The following is a 13,522-nucleotide window of genomic DNA, read 5'->3' on the forward strand; positions in this document are numbered from 1 at the left end:
GGCTGCGGGCGCAGCGGCGCGAGCGCTACGGCGGCCGTACGCGAGGGCCGTGGCTTTCGGCCCGAGCTGACATGATCCCACACGCTGACGCAGCAGATCCGGCCCTCGTCCCTGTGGCTGTCGTCAGCCCCGTGTCACGTACACGCACGTACGGCGCCGCTTGGGCCTGGGCCGCTTGGGGCTTGGCCCTTCGAACGGCCGGGATCTTCTGTGCCCGCCCGCCGTCGGGAGCTCCGGTGCGCGGCGTCGGCGTGACGACCTCTGGTTTATGTGTAGCCAGTAGCCACCCTACGATCGCCAGCTACGTCGACGGGTGGGGTTGGCCGGGGCACCGCGTTATGGGCCGCCGCACCGCCGCGCCGTGCATGCAGCGCTGCTTCGCGGCGCTTTCAGCAGGGTGCAGCTGCAAGGGCAGGCAGCAGTACCGATTCATTTCGTGCCGGGCACGGGCCGCGTCCCGCGGGCGGCAGAAGTGTCTCGGCCGGCGCGTGACAGCTAACGATGGAGCGACAGCCGTCGGCCGCTGCCGACGGCGTCGGTCGTTGGAGAGCGTCGGCGAAGGGAACCGCACTCCCTCCCTGAATCCAAGGACCAGTTTCCCAGCCCGCATCTGCCCGATGAATGGGCTGTACGCCGCTTTCAAAAGAGGGCCAAGCCCAGCATTAGTTCCTTGAGGCCCAAGATCCGCAGTCCGCAGGTTTTAGGAGATGCAGCGTTTTTTTTATTTTTATATTTTTCAAAATCGTTTTTTACAGAAATATATTTTCGGTTTCATAATTTACAGATTTATACCCCTACCGCCCGGCTGCGGGGCGGCCGGCCCCCTGCCGCCCTCCTGCCGGGCGGTAGGGACTTTAATGTAAATAAAATTTATTTTTAATCGCATTTTGGCCCTTGGGGGAGGCTGCCGCTCGGCAGCCCGCCTGGTGGCGGGGCGGTAAGCCTACCCGCCGCCCGGCAGGGGGGCGGCAGGCCCCTCCCGCAGGTTAAACCTTGGCCGTCAGTGCGGCAGTGCGGCATTAGATGTGGTTTTAAATATTTTAGATAGAAATAAAAACCGTTAGTAAAGTAGATGAATATGAAAAGTATAACTTAGCAATTCATATACATACGCAACTGAGAACGAAATAGGTGATGCATGAGAACGAAATAAGTATAACATGACGACATGTCCATAACAAAAATACAGAAACAACTAGAAGCACCTCCTAACCACCCCGGTCATGTCGACCTCTTTTACGCTGTGCGTGGACGTGGTCTGTAGGGTAGGTGTGTCGGTCTGGAGGCCCTACGTCTCTACCGGGACGTCCGGTGGCCACAAGTGTCTGGAAGGTAGGATCGGCCTGCTGATTAGGTATAGAAAATAATCGACTCCAGTCTTCGAAGCTCGCCTCAAAGATATCCTGTGTGGCCCCTATGCAGTAGCAATTAAGATATCTTAATCATCGTCTTATAAGTAGAACTATACGAAACAAACGTATTCTTAGAAACATAATCCGACGACATATCACCTGGGCACCTGTCGTGGGATTTCTAGGGCACCCACAGCCGGGTGGCGGAACGCACCCGCCTATTCCCAGAGAGGGAGTGCTCGGGAAGGTACTAGGCGGTTAGGCTAATCTAGCTCTGAGATAGGCACACAAGAACACACGATCTAGAGTGGTTCGGGCCGCCGGAGCGTAATACCCTACATCTACTGGGAGAAGTTTTGATCTCTGTTGTGTGTGAATCTATCCTCTGCCGGGTCTTGGCTCTCACCCAGCCTGAGTTTTTCTTCTAGCGGGCGCCCCCCTTTTATAGACCAAGGGGTGCGGATACATAGGACGTTGGGGCCCCGACAAGTGGGCCCAACGTGACTGTGCATCATACTGCGCAGAGTAGTCAAATGGCTACAGTGGTTACGAATCTTTCCTCCGATACGCTTCCATGCCCTGCTAGCCCTCTGACGAAGGGTGGTCTTCTCTTGTCCCGTCAGTAAGGTGCCCGTTGGGGAATCGTAGCTTGCGGCGTGACCTGTTGAGGCTATTATGTAGGCGTCATAATGGGTGAAGCCGAGCCGTCGTATCCACCTGTTATGGCAGACTGACAGGCGCGGCGTGGGCGGCGCCAGCAGCCCCACTATGCATCTTGGTAATATGCGATCAATAGTGCCCCCTGGTCAAAGAATCGCCTCGGCTTCTGCTACATCAATGCGGACGTCCTCCTACCGCAATGAATACAGCGGTAGGTGAACCTTAATATGGAGACCAAGCGGCTTTAGATACGTGTCTGTGCTTGCAGACATGTGGCGGCTTCGGACCTCCCCGAGGCGGAGTGTCGATTCCTTCCCTTGGCGAGGGGTCCGGTTACTATACCGGGGGTCCGAGACCCCAAAGGGGGGTCCGGGATTCCGCGGGGACCCGGACCTCCACGGGAGGTCCGGAGCCCCCGGCTGTTCAGGCTGAGCGTCTGCTTCTTCCGGAACATGTGGTGCTCCCGGACCTTTCCTAACCAGAGGACGGGTCCGGGACCGTTGACGGGTGAACAGGGCTTCCGGACCGCAGGGGTTCGGCTGCTGGACGTAGTTAAGGATAACTACAAAGCTCTTCTTGCCTAGACACAGCAAGAGGGGGTACCCCAGTCCTGGGGTACCGACAGCACCCATCGTGGGTCAACAGGAATCCACACCGCTGGTGGACGTGGACGCAGCACGTTAAGTTTCACGCGCTGAACCACTGCAAGGAAGAACCAGTGCGACAAGTCTATGACTCGATCAAGTAGAGCTGGCGTATCTTCGGCCATACCTAACACAAAAAATATAATTTTTTTGCATTTTCTACAATTTATTTGAAATTTTCATAAACTTTTCTAGTATTTTCTACAATTTTTGTATAATAAAATTTTATAAATAAATTTTTCTAATATTTTCTATATTTTTTTTCTGCATTTTCTACAATTTATCTGCATTTTCTGCCTGGCCTACCGCCCCGCCACCGTGTGGCAGCCTCCCTCAGGGGCCAAAATGCGATTAAAATTAAATTTTATTTATATTAAGGTCCCTACCGTCCGGCAGGAGGGCGGCAGGGGGCCGGCCGCCCTGCCGCCGGGCAGTAGGAGTATAAATTTGTAAATTATGAAACGGAAAATATATTTCTATAAAAAACAATTTTGAAAAATATAAAAATAAAAAAACGCGGAGATGCACACGGGACACGACATTTGAGACCTAGTATCCCATCCATATGGGTTCGGTACGTGTCTAAGATCGATTGCAAACTCAACATATTTCTCTCAAACTAGAAACGCGAATAGTAAGATTAGTATTGGCATTTTTAATTTCTAGGCATACTTCATCCAAGCTTTATGACGAGCCACAAAGAGACCATGCCTTAGCCTGGAAGCCGTGACACCTGACACGCAGAACTTGCATCGGAGGCACAAAACAAATGGCCCCTCCGTCCCTCTCCGGCTCGGCGTCATGGCGGGCACATGACCACCGGCGCCGCGCCAGCGCCACCACAGGCCACCGACCCCGCTTGCCGTCGACGGTTTGACCGCCACGCCTCCTCACACAAACCAATCCGTTTCATTTCGAGCTCTGCGCCCCCCGCTTTTGGAGATTCGGTTTCAAAATTTCTCTCTCCAAATTTTACTATTCATCTATCACATCAATTTTTTTGCCTCATGTATGAAGTATTAAATGTAAATAAATAAAAAAATTAATTGCATAGTTTTGATATACACGACGAGACGAATTTTTTAAGTCTAGTTAAATCATAATAAAACAATAATTATAACAAACAAACAAAAAATACTATAATATCCAGAGTGACTTTTTTTCCACCATTTTACGGATCGAAACACAGCCTCGGTGGCATTGCTCGACCCGATCCGCTGCGCTCACGCCCCGATCGGTGACGCTCAGCCACGCCGAGGCACCTGTCGAGTGCTCTGCCGCTTTTACTCTGACCGTCTGGGCTCTTCGTCTCGCGTTGCATGCGACTAGCTCCGTACTCGCTCCTCGGTTGGCATTCATGGCGTCTGGTTCTGGTTGGTCTCCGTCCTCCCAAGTCCAAGTCCTTCCCGAGCCGACAGCGCGGAGAGGGAGAGAGTAAAGCCGGGCGGCAGTGAGCGCAGCGCGAACCCGTGAAGGCGGTTTGGCTTCAGGTTGTCTCCGTCGCAGCGTCCCCGGTCCCCGCCAAGGACACGGAAAGGGAAGCCTTACCTTCTTCCTCGCATCGCATCTCCCTCCCTCTGCGCCTCTGCAGCGGCCAAGGAGAACGAGCTTTTCAGGAGTCCTTTGATCCTTCCTTCCCCTTTGGTGAATGCTTGCTTTTTTTTTCTCTCCAGGTGAACATCTTTTCTTGCAACTAGACTTAGTTTTTTATAGCTGGGCTCAATTTGTTCCTGACGAACATAACCGTAAATACTGTCCTCAATCACTGTTCTGAACAATAGCCTCAGCAGCATCCAGTCTGTAAATTGTAATCAGTGCCTGGCTTTTTCCTTTGCTTGGTGCTACTAGGTGTCCGGTGCTAACATTTGCACTTTGCAGTGGTCTGCTTACAAGCCTGCCGCACCAGGGATCCCTGTCCCGGTCACCATGCTGAGGCAGTCGTCAAGCAGGAGCCATAGAAGCAAGAAGCTCAGGCCAAGCCACGGTCTCCAGGCCTTCCTGTTCGTCGCCGTCGGCATCTGGATCGTGTACCAGCTGACGCATTCGTACGGCAAGCGGCGGGTGGTGGCTGTGGAGACGGGCGGCAGCGGCGGCGAGCCGGCACGGCGTCGGCTGGGGAGGAAGGGCTTCGTCGACTTCGCAGCTGGCCAGGCGTCTGCCGACGACGTTGCCGGGGTCGGGGCCGGGAGCGACGCCGGGCGGGGCGCCGACTCCTCGGACGATCCTTCGGGCAAGGCTGGAGACGGCGACGAGGAGGACGACCAAGAGGTTGACGAAGAAGATGATGGGATCGGTAGCGATGCGGAGGACGGCCTTGCCGCTGACGAAGCTGACGAAGAGGAGGATGACAGAGATCTCCAGTCTCAGGACGGCAGCAGTGAGGATGAAGTGAAGACCGAGCACGGAGAAACTCAGAATAGACTGAACACAAGCATTGTTCTTGTTCCTCCGGTGAACGCCACCGGCACTCTGCGAGGCGGCGTTGCTGTTCTACTGGCCAATGCGACTGGCCGTGCAGCAGATGGCACTGCTCTGACTTCGAGTGGTTCTGCTCTGAACAACACTGCATCAGTTGATCTGTCGTCGTTGCAGGCCAGAGGAGCAGCTGTTGATATTGGGAACAAGCTGCTGGCGAACAGTGGGTCTCCTGGTGAGAATCAGAACCTTCAGATCAACAAGAACGGGGCTGCAGCAGACTCTGTCGCAGTACATGGCAACTCGAGCTGAGAATGCACGGTGCTACCCCCGCCTAAGTCAAATTTTTCCTGCCGATTAAACGGTGCTCAGACAGAAGCACGCCCAGCTGATGCAACATTTGTTTGGTTTCTGCTTAGTTTCTAGAAGGCGTTAGGACGTTAGGTTAGTTCGTCGTTCTTCGTGTTCTTGATCAGATGTCCTGTAACTGTAACAAAGTATCGTCAACAGCGACGGAGATGCTACTGCCCGAAGCATAGTCTTCTTGGTGCAGCAATAGTTTCCCGAGTAAAGATCTCATTGTTTCTGGAAGTACTACAGTTTTGCCAGATTTCTGACACATCTACCCAGCTGGAATTTAACATAAAAGTTGGGATCATTAACACTCCAGACTGAGTCAAGAATACCCTAAAAATGGCCTCAAACATGGCCCACCACCACCATTAAGCCAATGACACCGGAAAGTCATCAAAAGCACAAGCCACAATCTGAAGCAATCAGAATATAATAGCAAGCTTTTTGATAACAGTGACATGGTTTCCTGAAACTGGGCAAGACAAACTTGCGTGTGATCTTTAATGCGGATGGGACAGCAAAGAAATCAAAGACAGGTATTGTTCAGCTAACGACACAGTTACGACCTGACAGTCAACACAAGAGTTTTGTCATTCTTATTTCTTGTTGCAGCAAACAGGTTTCAATAGAAAAGAAAAACACTGGAACAACCAGATAATCTTTAAGACATGCATGACTCCTGACAGTGTGTTGTTATTCATGCTTAATGGTGGTCCTTCTTCTCAAAGAGGCCATCAGGTCCTGCATTACAGAATTACATGATGCATCAGAAATTGAAAAACATATTCATAATCAATAACATGAAGTGTTCTGACTTCAACACTTGTCTAAAATCATAATTACATTTACTGTTTGCAGTTAAGTTGTAAGTTAAAGAGCTCCTTGGTCTTTGGATTTCGAATGGTGTTTTTGTATCTATATACAAGACAGCTGCAATGCTTCAAATAATTACAGAATATCTTGTATGGAGTGAATGGCATCTGTTGCATACGCCCCGTTTGTTTCAGTTTCTGTCCGATTTTGAAGACCCAATCTTGGGAAACCCAAATGTCAGATGACTCCCAAGATCGAGAATCGAGAATCCAGCTGATTATAGATTCTTGATTCTAGATTATGGGAGTCATCGGACTTTTGGATTTCTCAAAATCGAGCCTTCAAAATCGGTCATAAGCTGAAACAAGCAGGGCCAATATTTGGAACAAATTACTGCAAAAATACTTGGTACACTTGACAATACATGTTCAAGAGCCTGAATTCTTAACTCTATGGGAGAGTTCTGGACTGCCAGGGCAGAATGTTTATACTCATGCGCCATGCTAGACATGAATGAAACAAATTAAATAGAACTGGGGGTCCCAATACGAGATTACCAGGGCAGAATGTTTATAAAATACAAGATTGAATTATGCATGTGTACAATGAACGGATCCCAATAGAACTGGGGTAAAGGGTATATAGCATAAGCATGCATTGGACATTTAGAACATGATGTGCAAGTGCAATCAAGCTCAACCCATATGTTATATCCCAAAGCACAGTAGTCTCTGGTGAAACATGATCATAGGACACATCATATTTGAATTGTAAAATTATTGAATAGCATTTAATAGTTCTGTAAAAACTTTCTAACATTCAAGATTTCCAGCTAAGTTTCCATTCATTTGAGATGAGTCAAATCCATTTTAGTTTACACTTTAGCCTCTTCCAGTGTCATATTGGAGAAACTAATGAGTGTCATATTGGAGAAACTAATGGAATCATTCATCCAGCCCACTTATCCCCTAGAGAGTTCCTGGCTAGAATCCCATAACACAACCACCAAATGTTTTGAGTTCTAAGTGTAATGTTAGTCTAAAACAAAACAATATATGATGCCGATAAAACAAATGACACCAATGTGCCTCCTGAATATTATTCATGAAGCTACCGGACAGATCCATCCAATAAGTTAACCAAGTTGATAGTCCTATGGTGAAATGAAGAAATCTGTCAAATAAACGCTAGGTTGTAATGCTGTTCGAGGTCCCTGGCGTGCAATCTATTACACCTTAATGCCGGTGGGCACGTTACCAAATCAAGTATTAATCCCTAACGCATTTGAATCGAACCATATCGGAGTGAAACAAATCAAGGAACGTCAACTAGTAACCAGATCGAAATGATAAAGAGGTGGACAATCCGTGGACAATCCATACCCCAGGGGAACTCCTTGTTGCGGATGTGCAGATATGGGTACGCCTGCAACAACACAAACAGAGAACAACGACAACGCCTCAGACTCAGGGCATATTTAATCAGAGATTCCAATAACTCGAGAGCGAGATCTGACCGGCGGCTCGTCGAAATGGGGGTGGCCCTTGGAGAGGTTGTACGCCGCCAGGAGGGTGCAGGTCACGATCCCGGCGTAGGTGATCTTCTCCCACTTGGCCGTCTCATCTGCGAACGCGGCAAACACAAACGCCCGAGACCCAAATCAGGAACCGATCGGGACTCGCGACGAAAGAGGAGGAGCGGAAAAAAAAAAGGGGGGGGGGGGGTGCAGCGCTAGGGCGGGGAGAAGTACGCACAGGCGTCGTCGTGGACGGAGGAGGACATGCGGCGCCTGGCCGGCGCGGCGCGCGGCGCCAGCGACCGGAGGCCGGATCTCGCCGCCGCCAGAGCCATGGGTGGTGGTGTGGTGGCGCCGCTGGTGCTTGGGGAACGGGTGGAGAATAGTTGCGTCGTTCCGGTGAGCGTGGCTGACCTGGTTTGGTGCCGTGCTCACCCACCCACTTCTTTAATCCGATCCGCTGGTTTTAGTGGGCTTCATAATTTGGGCTCGTTTTGGGCCGTGGGCTTCATGCTTGTGAGAGCCAGTTACACGTGGGCCAGAGCGATACACGATCCAAGATATAGGAGTGGTGAAATTACAGATTGTAAAATCTTTCAGTCTTCACGTGAGTGCTAAGTGTTTTTAGAGCTACCGAAGTTTCTTCCATGCAACCTCAAAAAAAAAAAATGAGAGAAAGGTTTCTCCCATCCAGCCAACTAAAACAATAAGTAGCGGTCTACAAGTCATTCAAGCATTAAGTGGTTCGGTGATAGATTGACTCGTGCACGGTGCCCCGACTTGGACCGCTCTCTTTTCTTCTTATCTCTAGATGCAGAGAAGTAATATAAGCTTTAATTTGTTTGTTTCGTAGTTTTTTCATTTTTCGGACGAGCACCTGCAATTTTATGTGACGATAATAGGAGTGCATTAGGCCTTAAATTTCTCACACCTCCAAATTAACTAGTTAAGTCATGCTGATGAGGCCATGTTAGCCTAGCCATGTTCGGTGATAGATGGACTTGTGCGGCGACTTGGACTCTGCTCTCTTTCTTAAGTTTGCCCAGCCATGTTTTATTTTATTTTTCCCCCGGAAACTGAACCTGTTGCAGTAGTCAATTTCAGACAGCCTATATTCCAAAGTACATTAAAATGCGACATTTCTCATGATTTTCTGATGGTCAATAGTTCTGGGCAGCTCTAGTCAGATGATGTTTATCTTCATCTAAGCAAGCATCCAAAACAGTCACAAACAAAGCTGTAATACAAGTATTCCATTCACACGCATGACAAACAGAGTGAAGCCGATGGCAACTTTCTCCCGCCATGATTAATTTTGGACTTGGCATGTGTCAAGTCTCTTTCACTCTGTGCGCAGATTTTTCCAAATATCCTGCTAGTACTTTGAGCCTGCTTGGTTTGCTACCAATTTTTGCCATGCCAAAATCTAGGCATGCCAATAGAATTTGGCTATCAATTGGTTTATGACTAGAAATTGGTCTTTTTAACCAAAATCATGACAAGTCACTAGAAACTTCTTAAACCTTACAAGAGAAAAAAGTATTGGTTGGCACTAAACCAAATTAGTACCTAAATTTCTTGCCAACACTTTGACATGCCCTAATTTTGGTAAGACAATATATTGGCTTGCCATGATTTTGGCTTAGCAAAAATTGGTATCCAACCAATCAGACTTTTGTTTTCCTCGTGCGTTCCGATTCCTACTGTTCAGACGTAGTTGGCATTTGTTTGTTTTTTTTTTGTACAAATCTTGACCTGAACTTTACAGTTACACTGTCTGATCAAGGAGCATTGGTTGCTCTTGTAGGATGTCGTACCCAAAATTTGTGCCTCTTGCAGCAACCAACTCACTAGTCACTATATTGCAGAGCTCACACAGTTTTTTCTTTCTGAAAGAAACAGTCAGGCATGTTACAGAAGACGGACAACTAGTGCTGGCTGGCTAATGTACTGGTGCCATGCTCACGGAGCACAAGTCATCTCCCTCCGGAGAGGCCGGTCATCGTCCCGATACTCATCGCCGTCGACGACGCCGACATGACGAACGAGTCGAACCCTTCGCTCCGCATGAGGGCGAGCATGCTGAAGCTCAGGTGCGCCGGCGTCAGCTCGGGCAAGGGCATGTCGCCGTCGAGGTACTGCATCACCTGCCGCATGCTCGGCCGCGCGCCGGGCAGCGGGTGCGAGCACAGCAGCCCGAGCTTGAGCGCCAGCGTCGCCTCGCCGGCGTCGTACTCCCCCTGGAGCCTCGCGTCGACGACCTCGGCGAGCGACTCCCTCTGCCAGTGGTCGAGCACCCAGTCCACCAGCATCAGCCGGTTGTCCGCCATGCTCTGCTCGACGGGCCTCCGGCCGCAGACCACCTCGAGGATGAAGGCGCCGAAGGCGAACACGTCGGTGAGAGGGGACGCCTTCCCTGACCGTGCCAGCTCCGGGGCAAGGTACCCCATGGTGCCCACGACATGGGTCGTCTGGGGGTCAGCTCCGTGGTCGTACAACCTCGCGAGACCGAAGTCTCCGAGCCGTCCGTTCATCTCGCTGTCAAGAAGCACATTGCTGGCCTTGATGTCCCGGTGGATCACGACCTGCTCCCAATCCTCGTGGATGTAGAGCAACCCTGATGCCACGCCCTTGATGATCCTGAACCTCTGCCCCCAATCCAGCGTGGTCTTCTCCTCCCCCTCCTTGCCGCCGTACAGGTACTTGTCGAGGCTGCCGTTGGGCATGTAGTCGTAGACCAGGAGAAGCTCACCTTTGCGCCGGCAGTAGCCGAGCAGCTGCACGAGGTTGCGGTGCCGGAGGCGGCCGATGCTGACGACCTCGGCGACGAACTCCTTTATGCCCTGCCTTGATTCGTGGGAGACTCGTTTCACGGCGACCTCCAGTTTTGATTTCGGGAGCACCCCCTTGTACACTCTCCCGAATCCCCCGATCCCGAGCAGCATCTTGCTCTTGAACCCCTCTGTCGCGCGGAACAGGTCCTTGTACGTGAACCGGTGCGGCCCGAACTCGACCTCCCAGTCCTCTCGCAGCTCGGCGTACTTGAGGCGCCTCCGGACGAGGACGACGACGACGGCGACCACGCCGAGGACGAACGTCGCGGAGGCGATCGGTAGCACGATGTCCAGGACCTTGGACCGTGGCTTGGGGCCGAACCTTGGCAGCTTGGGCAGGCCGGCGATGTTGATGGCCGGAGCAGGGCCGTCCATGGCGAAGCTCCAGCCGAGCACGTAGTGGAGCGACCTCACCGTGCCTGTGGCGGACGAGAAGCCCACGTACACCGGATCCACGAGCACATCCGAGAGGTTCTGCGTGGCCGACACCAGAGGCTTGGAAGGCTTGGCCATCTTCAGGGGAGCCAGGAACACGTTGATCCGCGTGGTTGCGGCGTCGTAGTCCACCCAGACTTGCATGGCCTTGGCGCTGATCAGGGACAGGCTGTGGAACGCGCCGGTGCCGTCGTCGTGGTAGCCGGCGTCGCTCACGTTGACGGAGGTGAGGCTGTTGATGTCGATGCCGACGTGGTTGTCGTTGGGATCCTTGAACTCGGTGCTCCGGATGGTGTCGAGCTCGACGCCGAAGATGTGGTTGCTGGCGTTGCCATTGTTGGAGGGGTTGAGGAAGCCGAGGTACTGGCTGGGCAGCGCAGTGGAGAAGCTGCTGGTGTTGCCGGCGAAGAAGACGATGCCGTGGCCGCTGAGGTCGGCGTAGGGCGGGATGATGCCGAAAACGAAGGACGCCGAGAAGGAGCGCACGGGCCCGCCGGGGGACCGCCGGAACGGCAGCGGCGTCGGGTACACCGCGTGGCCCTTGAGCTGCGCCGTGCCGTTGGTCAGCTCCAGCATCCCCGTCGGCGTGATGACGGCCGTGCCGTCCAGGATCAGCGGCGCGCCGGCGAAGCCCGAGAACACGAACTGCTCCTCGCCGGCGCCGAGCACCGCGACGCCGGCCAAGACGGCGAGGAAGACGCCGGCGGCGAGTGGAGCGCGCGCGCGCCTCAAGTCAACCATGATGGCAGCGAGCTCTGGTAATTCGCATCCGCAAGCTCTGCTCGCAGTGCCGTCGCGCTCTTCCTGCAGCCGTTTTATAAGGGAAATCTCAAGCCAGTTAGCTCAGAGCAACTGGTGGTGAGTGGTGACCAGTCCAAGCTACTGAATTTTATTGGAATCTAGATGAGCACGGATGACTTGGTGGTCAGTCTGCCGATCCAGTCTGATCGGATAGAAACAGGCCATCCCCCCCCCCCCCCCCCCCGTCCCCCCGTCCCCCGTCCTTTGACTCCGGCTGGTCGGGGGTGGTCCAGCTCGGAAGCTTCTCCACCCAACGCCTGTTGTTTAGGCGGCGTCCGTTTTCACGCTCGCGTCGCGGCGACGTGGACGCCTGTGAACGACCTGGGACGGCCGGCGAATCGTGGCCGGCAATGGGTTCACCGGCGGCGACCCGAGTGTTCTTTTCTAGATGTCGTTCGTCACGGAGACACGCAAGTGTTAGGTCCTGTTTGGCAGGGCTCCACAAGCGGCTCCGGCCGGAGCCCTGCCAAACGCATGTTTTTGCTGCAGTTTCAGGTGAGAAGACAGCGCTGGAGCCGGTCCTGGCTTCCATACGGGAGGTGGAGCCACGAAAACGTGGCTCCAAGCGGCTCCGCCCCTTCCGTCCCATAGCGCCCCTCCTCCGGCCGTTGCTCCCCCGTCTCATCCCGCGCCATCCTCTGCCGCCACCTGAGCCCCGCCGCGCGCGCGCCGCTGCCCCGTCGCATTCCGGCCACCGCGCTCCGCTCCAACCGCCCGCCCGCCCGCTGCGCAGGGCATGGGCTGGAGGAAGCAGGGGATCCCGATCCCGCTGGCGAGATGGCCCGCCGCCGCCTGCTCCACCTCGCCGTCCTCGCCCTCGCGGCCACCGCCACGACCGCCGAGCCCGGCTTCACGAGTCCAACCCAATCCGCCGGATCTGGGCGTCCGAGACTCCGAGCTCGAGCCCCGCGGCCGGAGACGCTCATGGGCGGCGGTGCTAGAGCCTGCGGCCGGCGCGGGCTGGAGCGCCGCCGCGGCCGCCGCGAGCTGGAGCTCCGCCGCGAACGGCGCGGGGCAGCTCGACGGGGTGGCCGAGGGGGAGCTCGCCGCGAGGGACAAAGATGGCCGCGCGGCGGTAAGCTCGAGGCCGGCCGAGCTCCACCCAGGTGGGGCCCGTCAAGGCGTGGTCCATGGGGAGGAGGTGGTCAGCCGGCGGCGGGCGCCGGAGCGCGCGGCCCGTGGGGAGCAGTTGGCCGGCGGGGACGTCGTGGGCAAGAGCTGCGGGGGCCGTGGGGAGGATGTGGCTGGCGGCAACCACCTGCAGGGGGCGGGCCCGAGGCTGCGTGGAGACGATGGGGCCTAGGCGGCCACCGACGCCGGGGAGCGGGAGGAAGAAGCGAAGGGGCAGGAAGGAGAAGGGATAAGGAGGAAAGAGAAGGAAGGAAAGAAAAAAAAGAAAAAAAGAAAAAAAAAGGAAGGGCATTATGGACATTTTACCTTTCTTATGTATTTTAAACAATTTGGAGGAGCTGTTTTGTCAAACGTTTTTCAAAACAGCTCCAACTCCACCAGAGAAGCCGCTCCACCAGAGAAGCCGGAGCCGGAGCTATTTTTGGAAGAGCCGGAGCCCTGCCAAACAGGCCCTTATACAGTACATGTGGAAATGTTATCCGGGCGACCAGGGCGGCGGGAGCTGAAAGGCCCTTGTTTGGTTTTGGTAATTGAGTGACAACTTAGGTGGACTAATAAGTGTTTATG

The 13,522-nt window shown here is 53.7% G+C and overlaps 3 protein-coding genes across 4 annotated transcripts; 1 reads left to right on the forward strand and 2 right to left on the reverse strand.

The window, feature by feature from the left end:
• Nucleotides 1-3,880: 3,880 nt before the first annotated feature.
• LOC120649618 (bromodomain adjacent to zinc finger domain protein 2B-like) lies at nucleotides 3,881-5,947 on the forward strand. Of its 2 annotated transcripts, none has more exons than XM_039926461.1 (2): nucleotides 3,881-4,300; nucleotides 4,535-5,947. In XM_039926461.1, the coding sequence occupies exon 2, from the start codon at nucleotides 4,583-4,585 to the stop codon at nucleotides 5,381-5,383; it is 801 nt and encodes a 266-aa protein (XP_039782395.1). In that variant the 5' UTR covers nucleotides 3,881-4,300; nucleotides 4,535-4,582; the 3' UTR covers nucleotides 5,384-5,947. The 2 variants fall into 2 exon arrangements, with proteins under 2 accessions (XP_039782395.1, XP_039782394.1); XM_039926460.1 differs by having other exon boundaries at nucleotides 3,882-4,329.
• On the reverse strand, nucleotides 5,840-8,194 carry LOC120649619 (cytochrome c oxidase subunit 6a, mitochondrial-like). The gene is made up of 4 exons (XM_039926462.1): nucleotides 7,993-8,194; nucleotides 7,755-7,861; nucleotides 7,621-7,663; nucleotides 5,840-6,166 (listed from the first exon to the last, which is right to left on the reverse strand). Exons 1-4 carry the CDS (start codon nucleotides 8,087-8,089, stop codon nucleotides 6,129-6,131), a joined length of 285 nt encoding a protein of 94 aa, XP_039782396.1. The 5' UTR covers nucleotides 8,090-8,194; the 3' UTR covers nucleotides 5,840-6,128.
• A 1,292-nt stretch (nucleotides 8,195-9,486) lies between these two features.
• On the reverse strand, nucleotides 9,487-11,983 carry LOC120649620 (L-type lectin-domain containing receptor kinase SIT2-like). The gene has a single exon (XM_039926463.1). The coding sequence runs from the start codon at nucleotides 11,762-11,764 to the stop codon at nucleotides 9,731-9,733; it is 2,034 nt and encodes a 677-aa protein (XP_039782397.1). The 5' UTR covers nucleotides 11,765-11,983; the 3' UTR covers nucleotides 9,487-9,730.
• Between the last annotated feature and the right edge of the window lie 1,539 nt (nucleotides 11,984-13,522).

Source organism: Panicum virgatum, chromosome 9K, assembly GCF_016808335.1.
Source record: "Panicum virgatum strain AP13 chromosome 9K, P.virgatum_v5, whole genome shotgun sequence".
NCBI classification, from domain to species: domain Eukaryota; kingdom Viridiplantae; phylum Streptophyta; class Magnoliopsida; order Poales; family Poaceae; genus Panicum; species Panicum virgatum.

Excerpts from the sequence above, each read along its gene's own strand:
- LOC120649619 (XM_039926462.1), bottom strand. The coding sequence starts at position 8,089 with ATGGCTCTGGCGGCGGCGAGATCCGGCCTCCGGTCGCTGGCGCCGCGC. Across the intron at positions 7,862-7,992 it reads CTCCGTCCACGACGACGCCT|ATGAGACGGCCAAGTGGGAG; the intron begins GTGCGTACTTCT and ends CCGCGTTCGCAG. Across the intron at positions 7,664-7,754 it reads CCCATTTCGACGAGCCGCCG|GCGTACCCATATCTGCACAT; the intron begins GTCAGATCTCGC and ends GTGTTGTTGCAG.
- LOC120649620 (XM_039926463.1), bottom strand. The coding sequence starts at position 11,764 with ATGGTTGACTTGAGGCGCGCGCGCGCTCCACTCGCCGCCGGCGTCTTC.
- LOC120649618 (XM_039926461.1), top strand. The coding sequence starts at position 4,583 with ATGCTGAGGCAGTCGTCAAGCAGGAGCCATAGAAGCAAGAAGCTCAGG.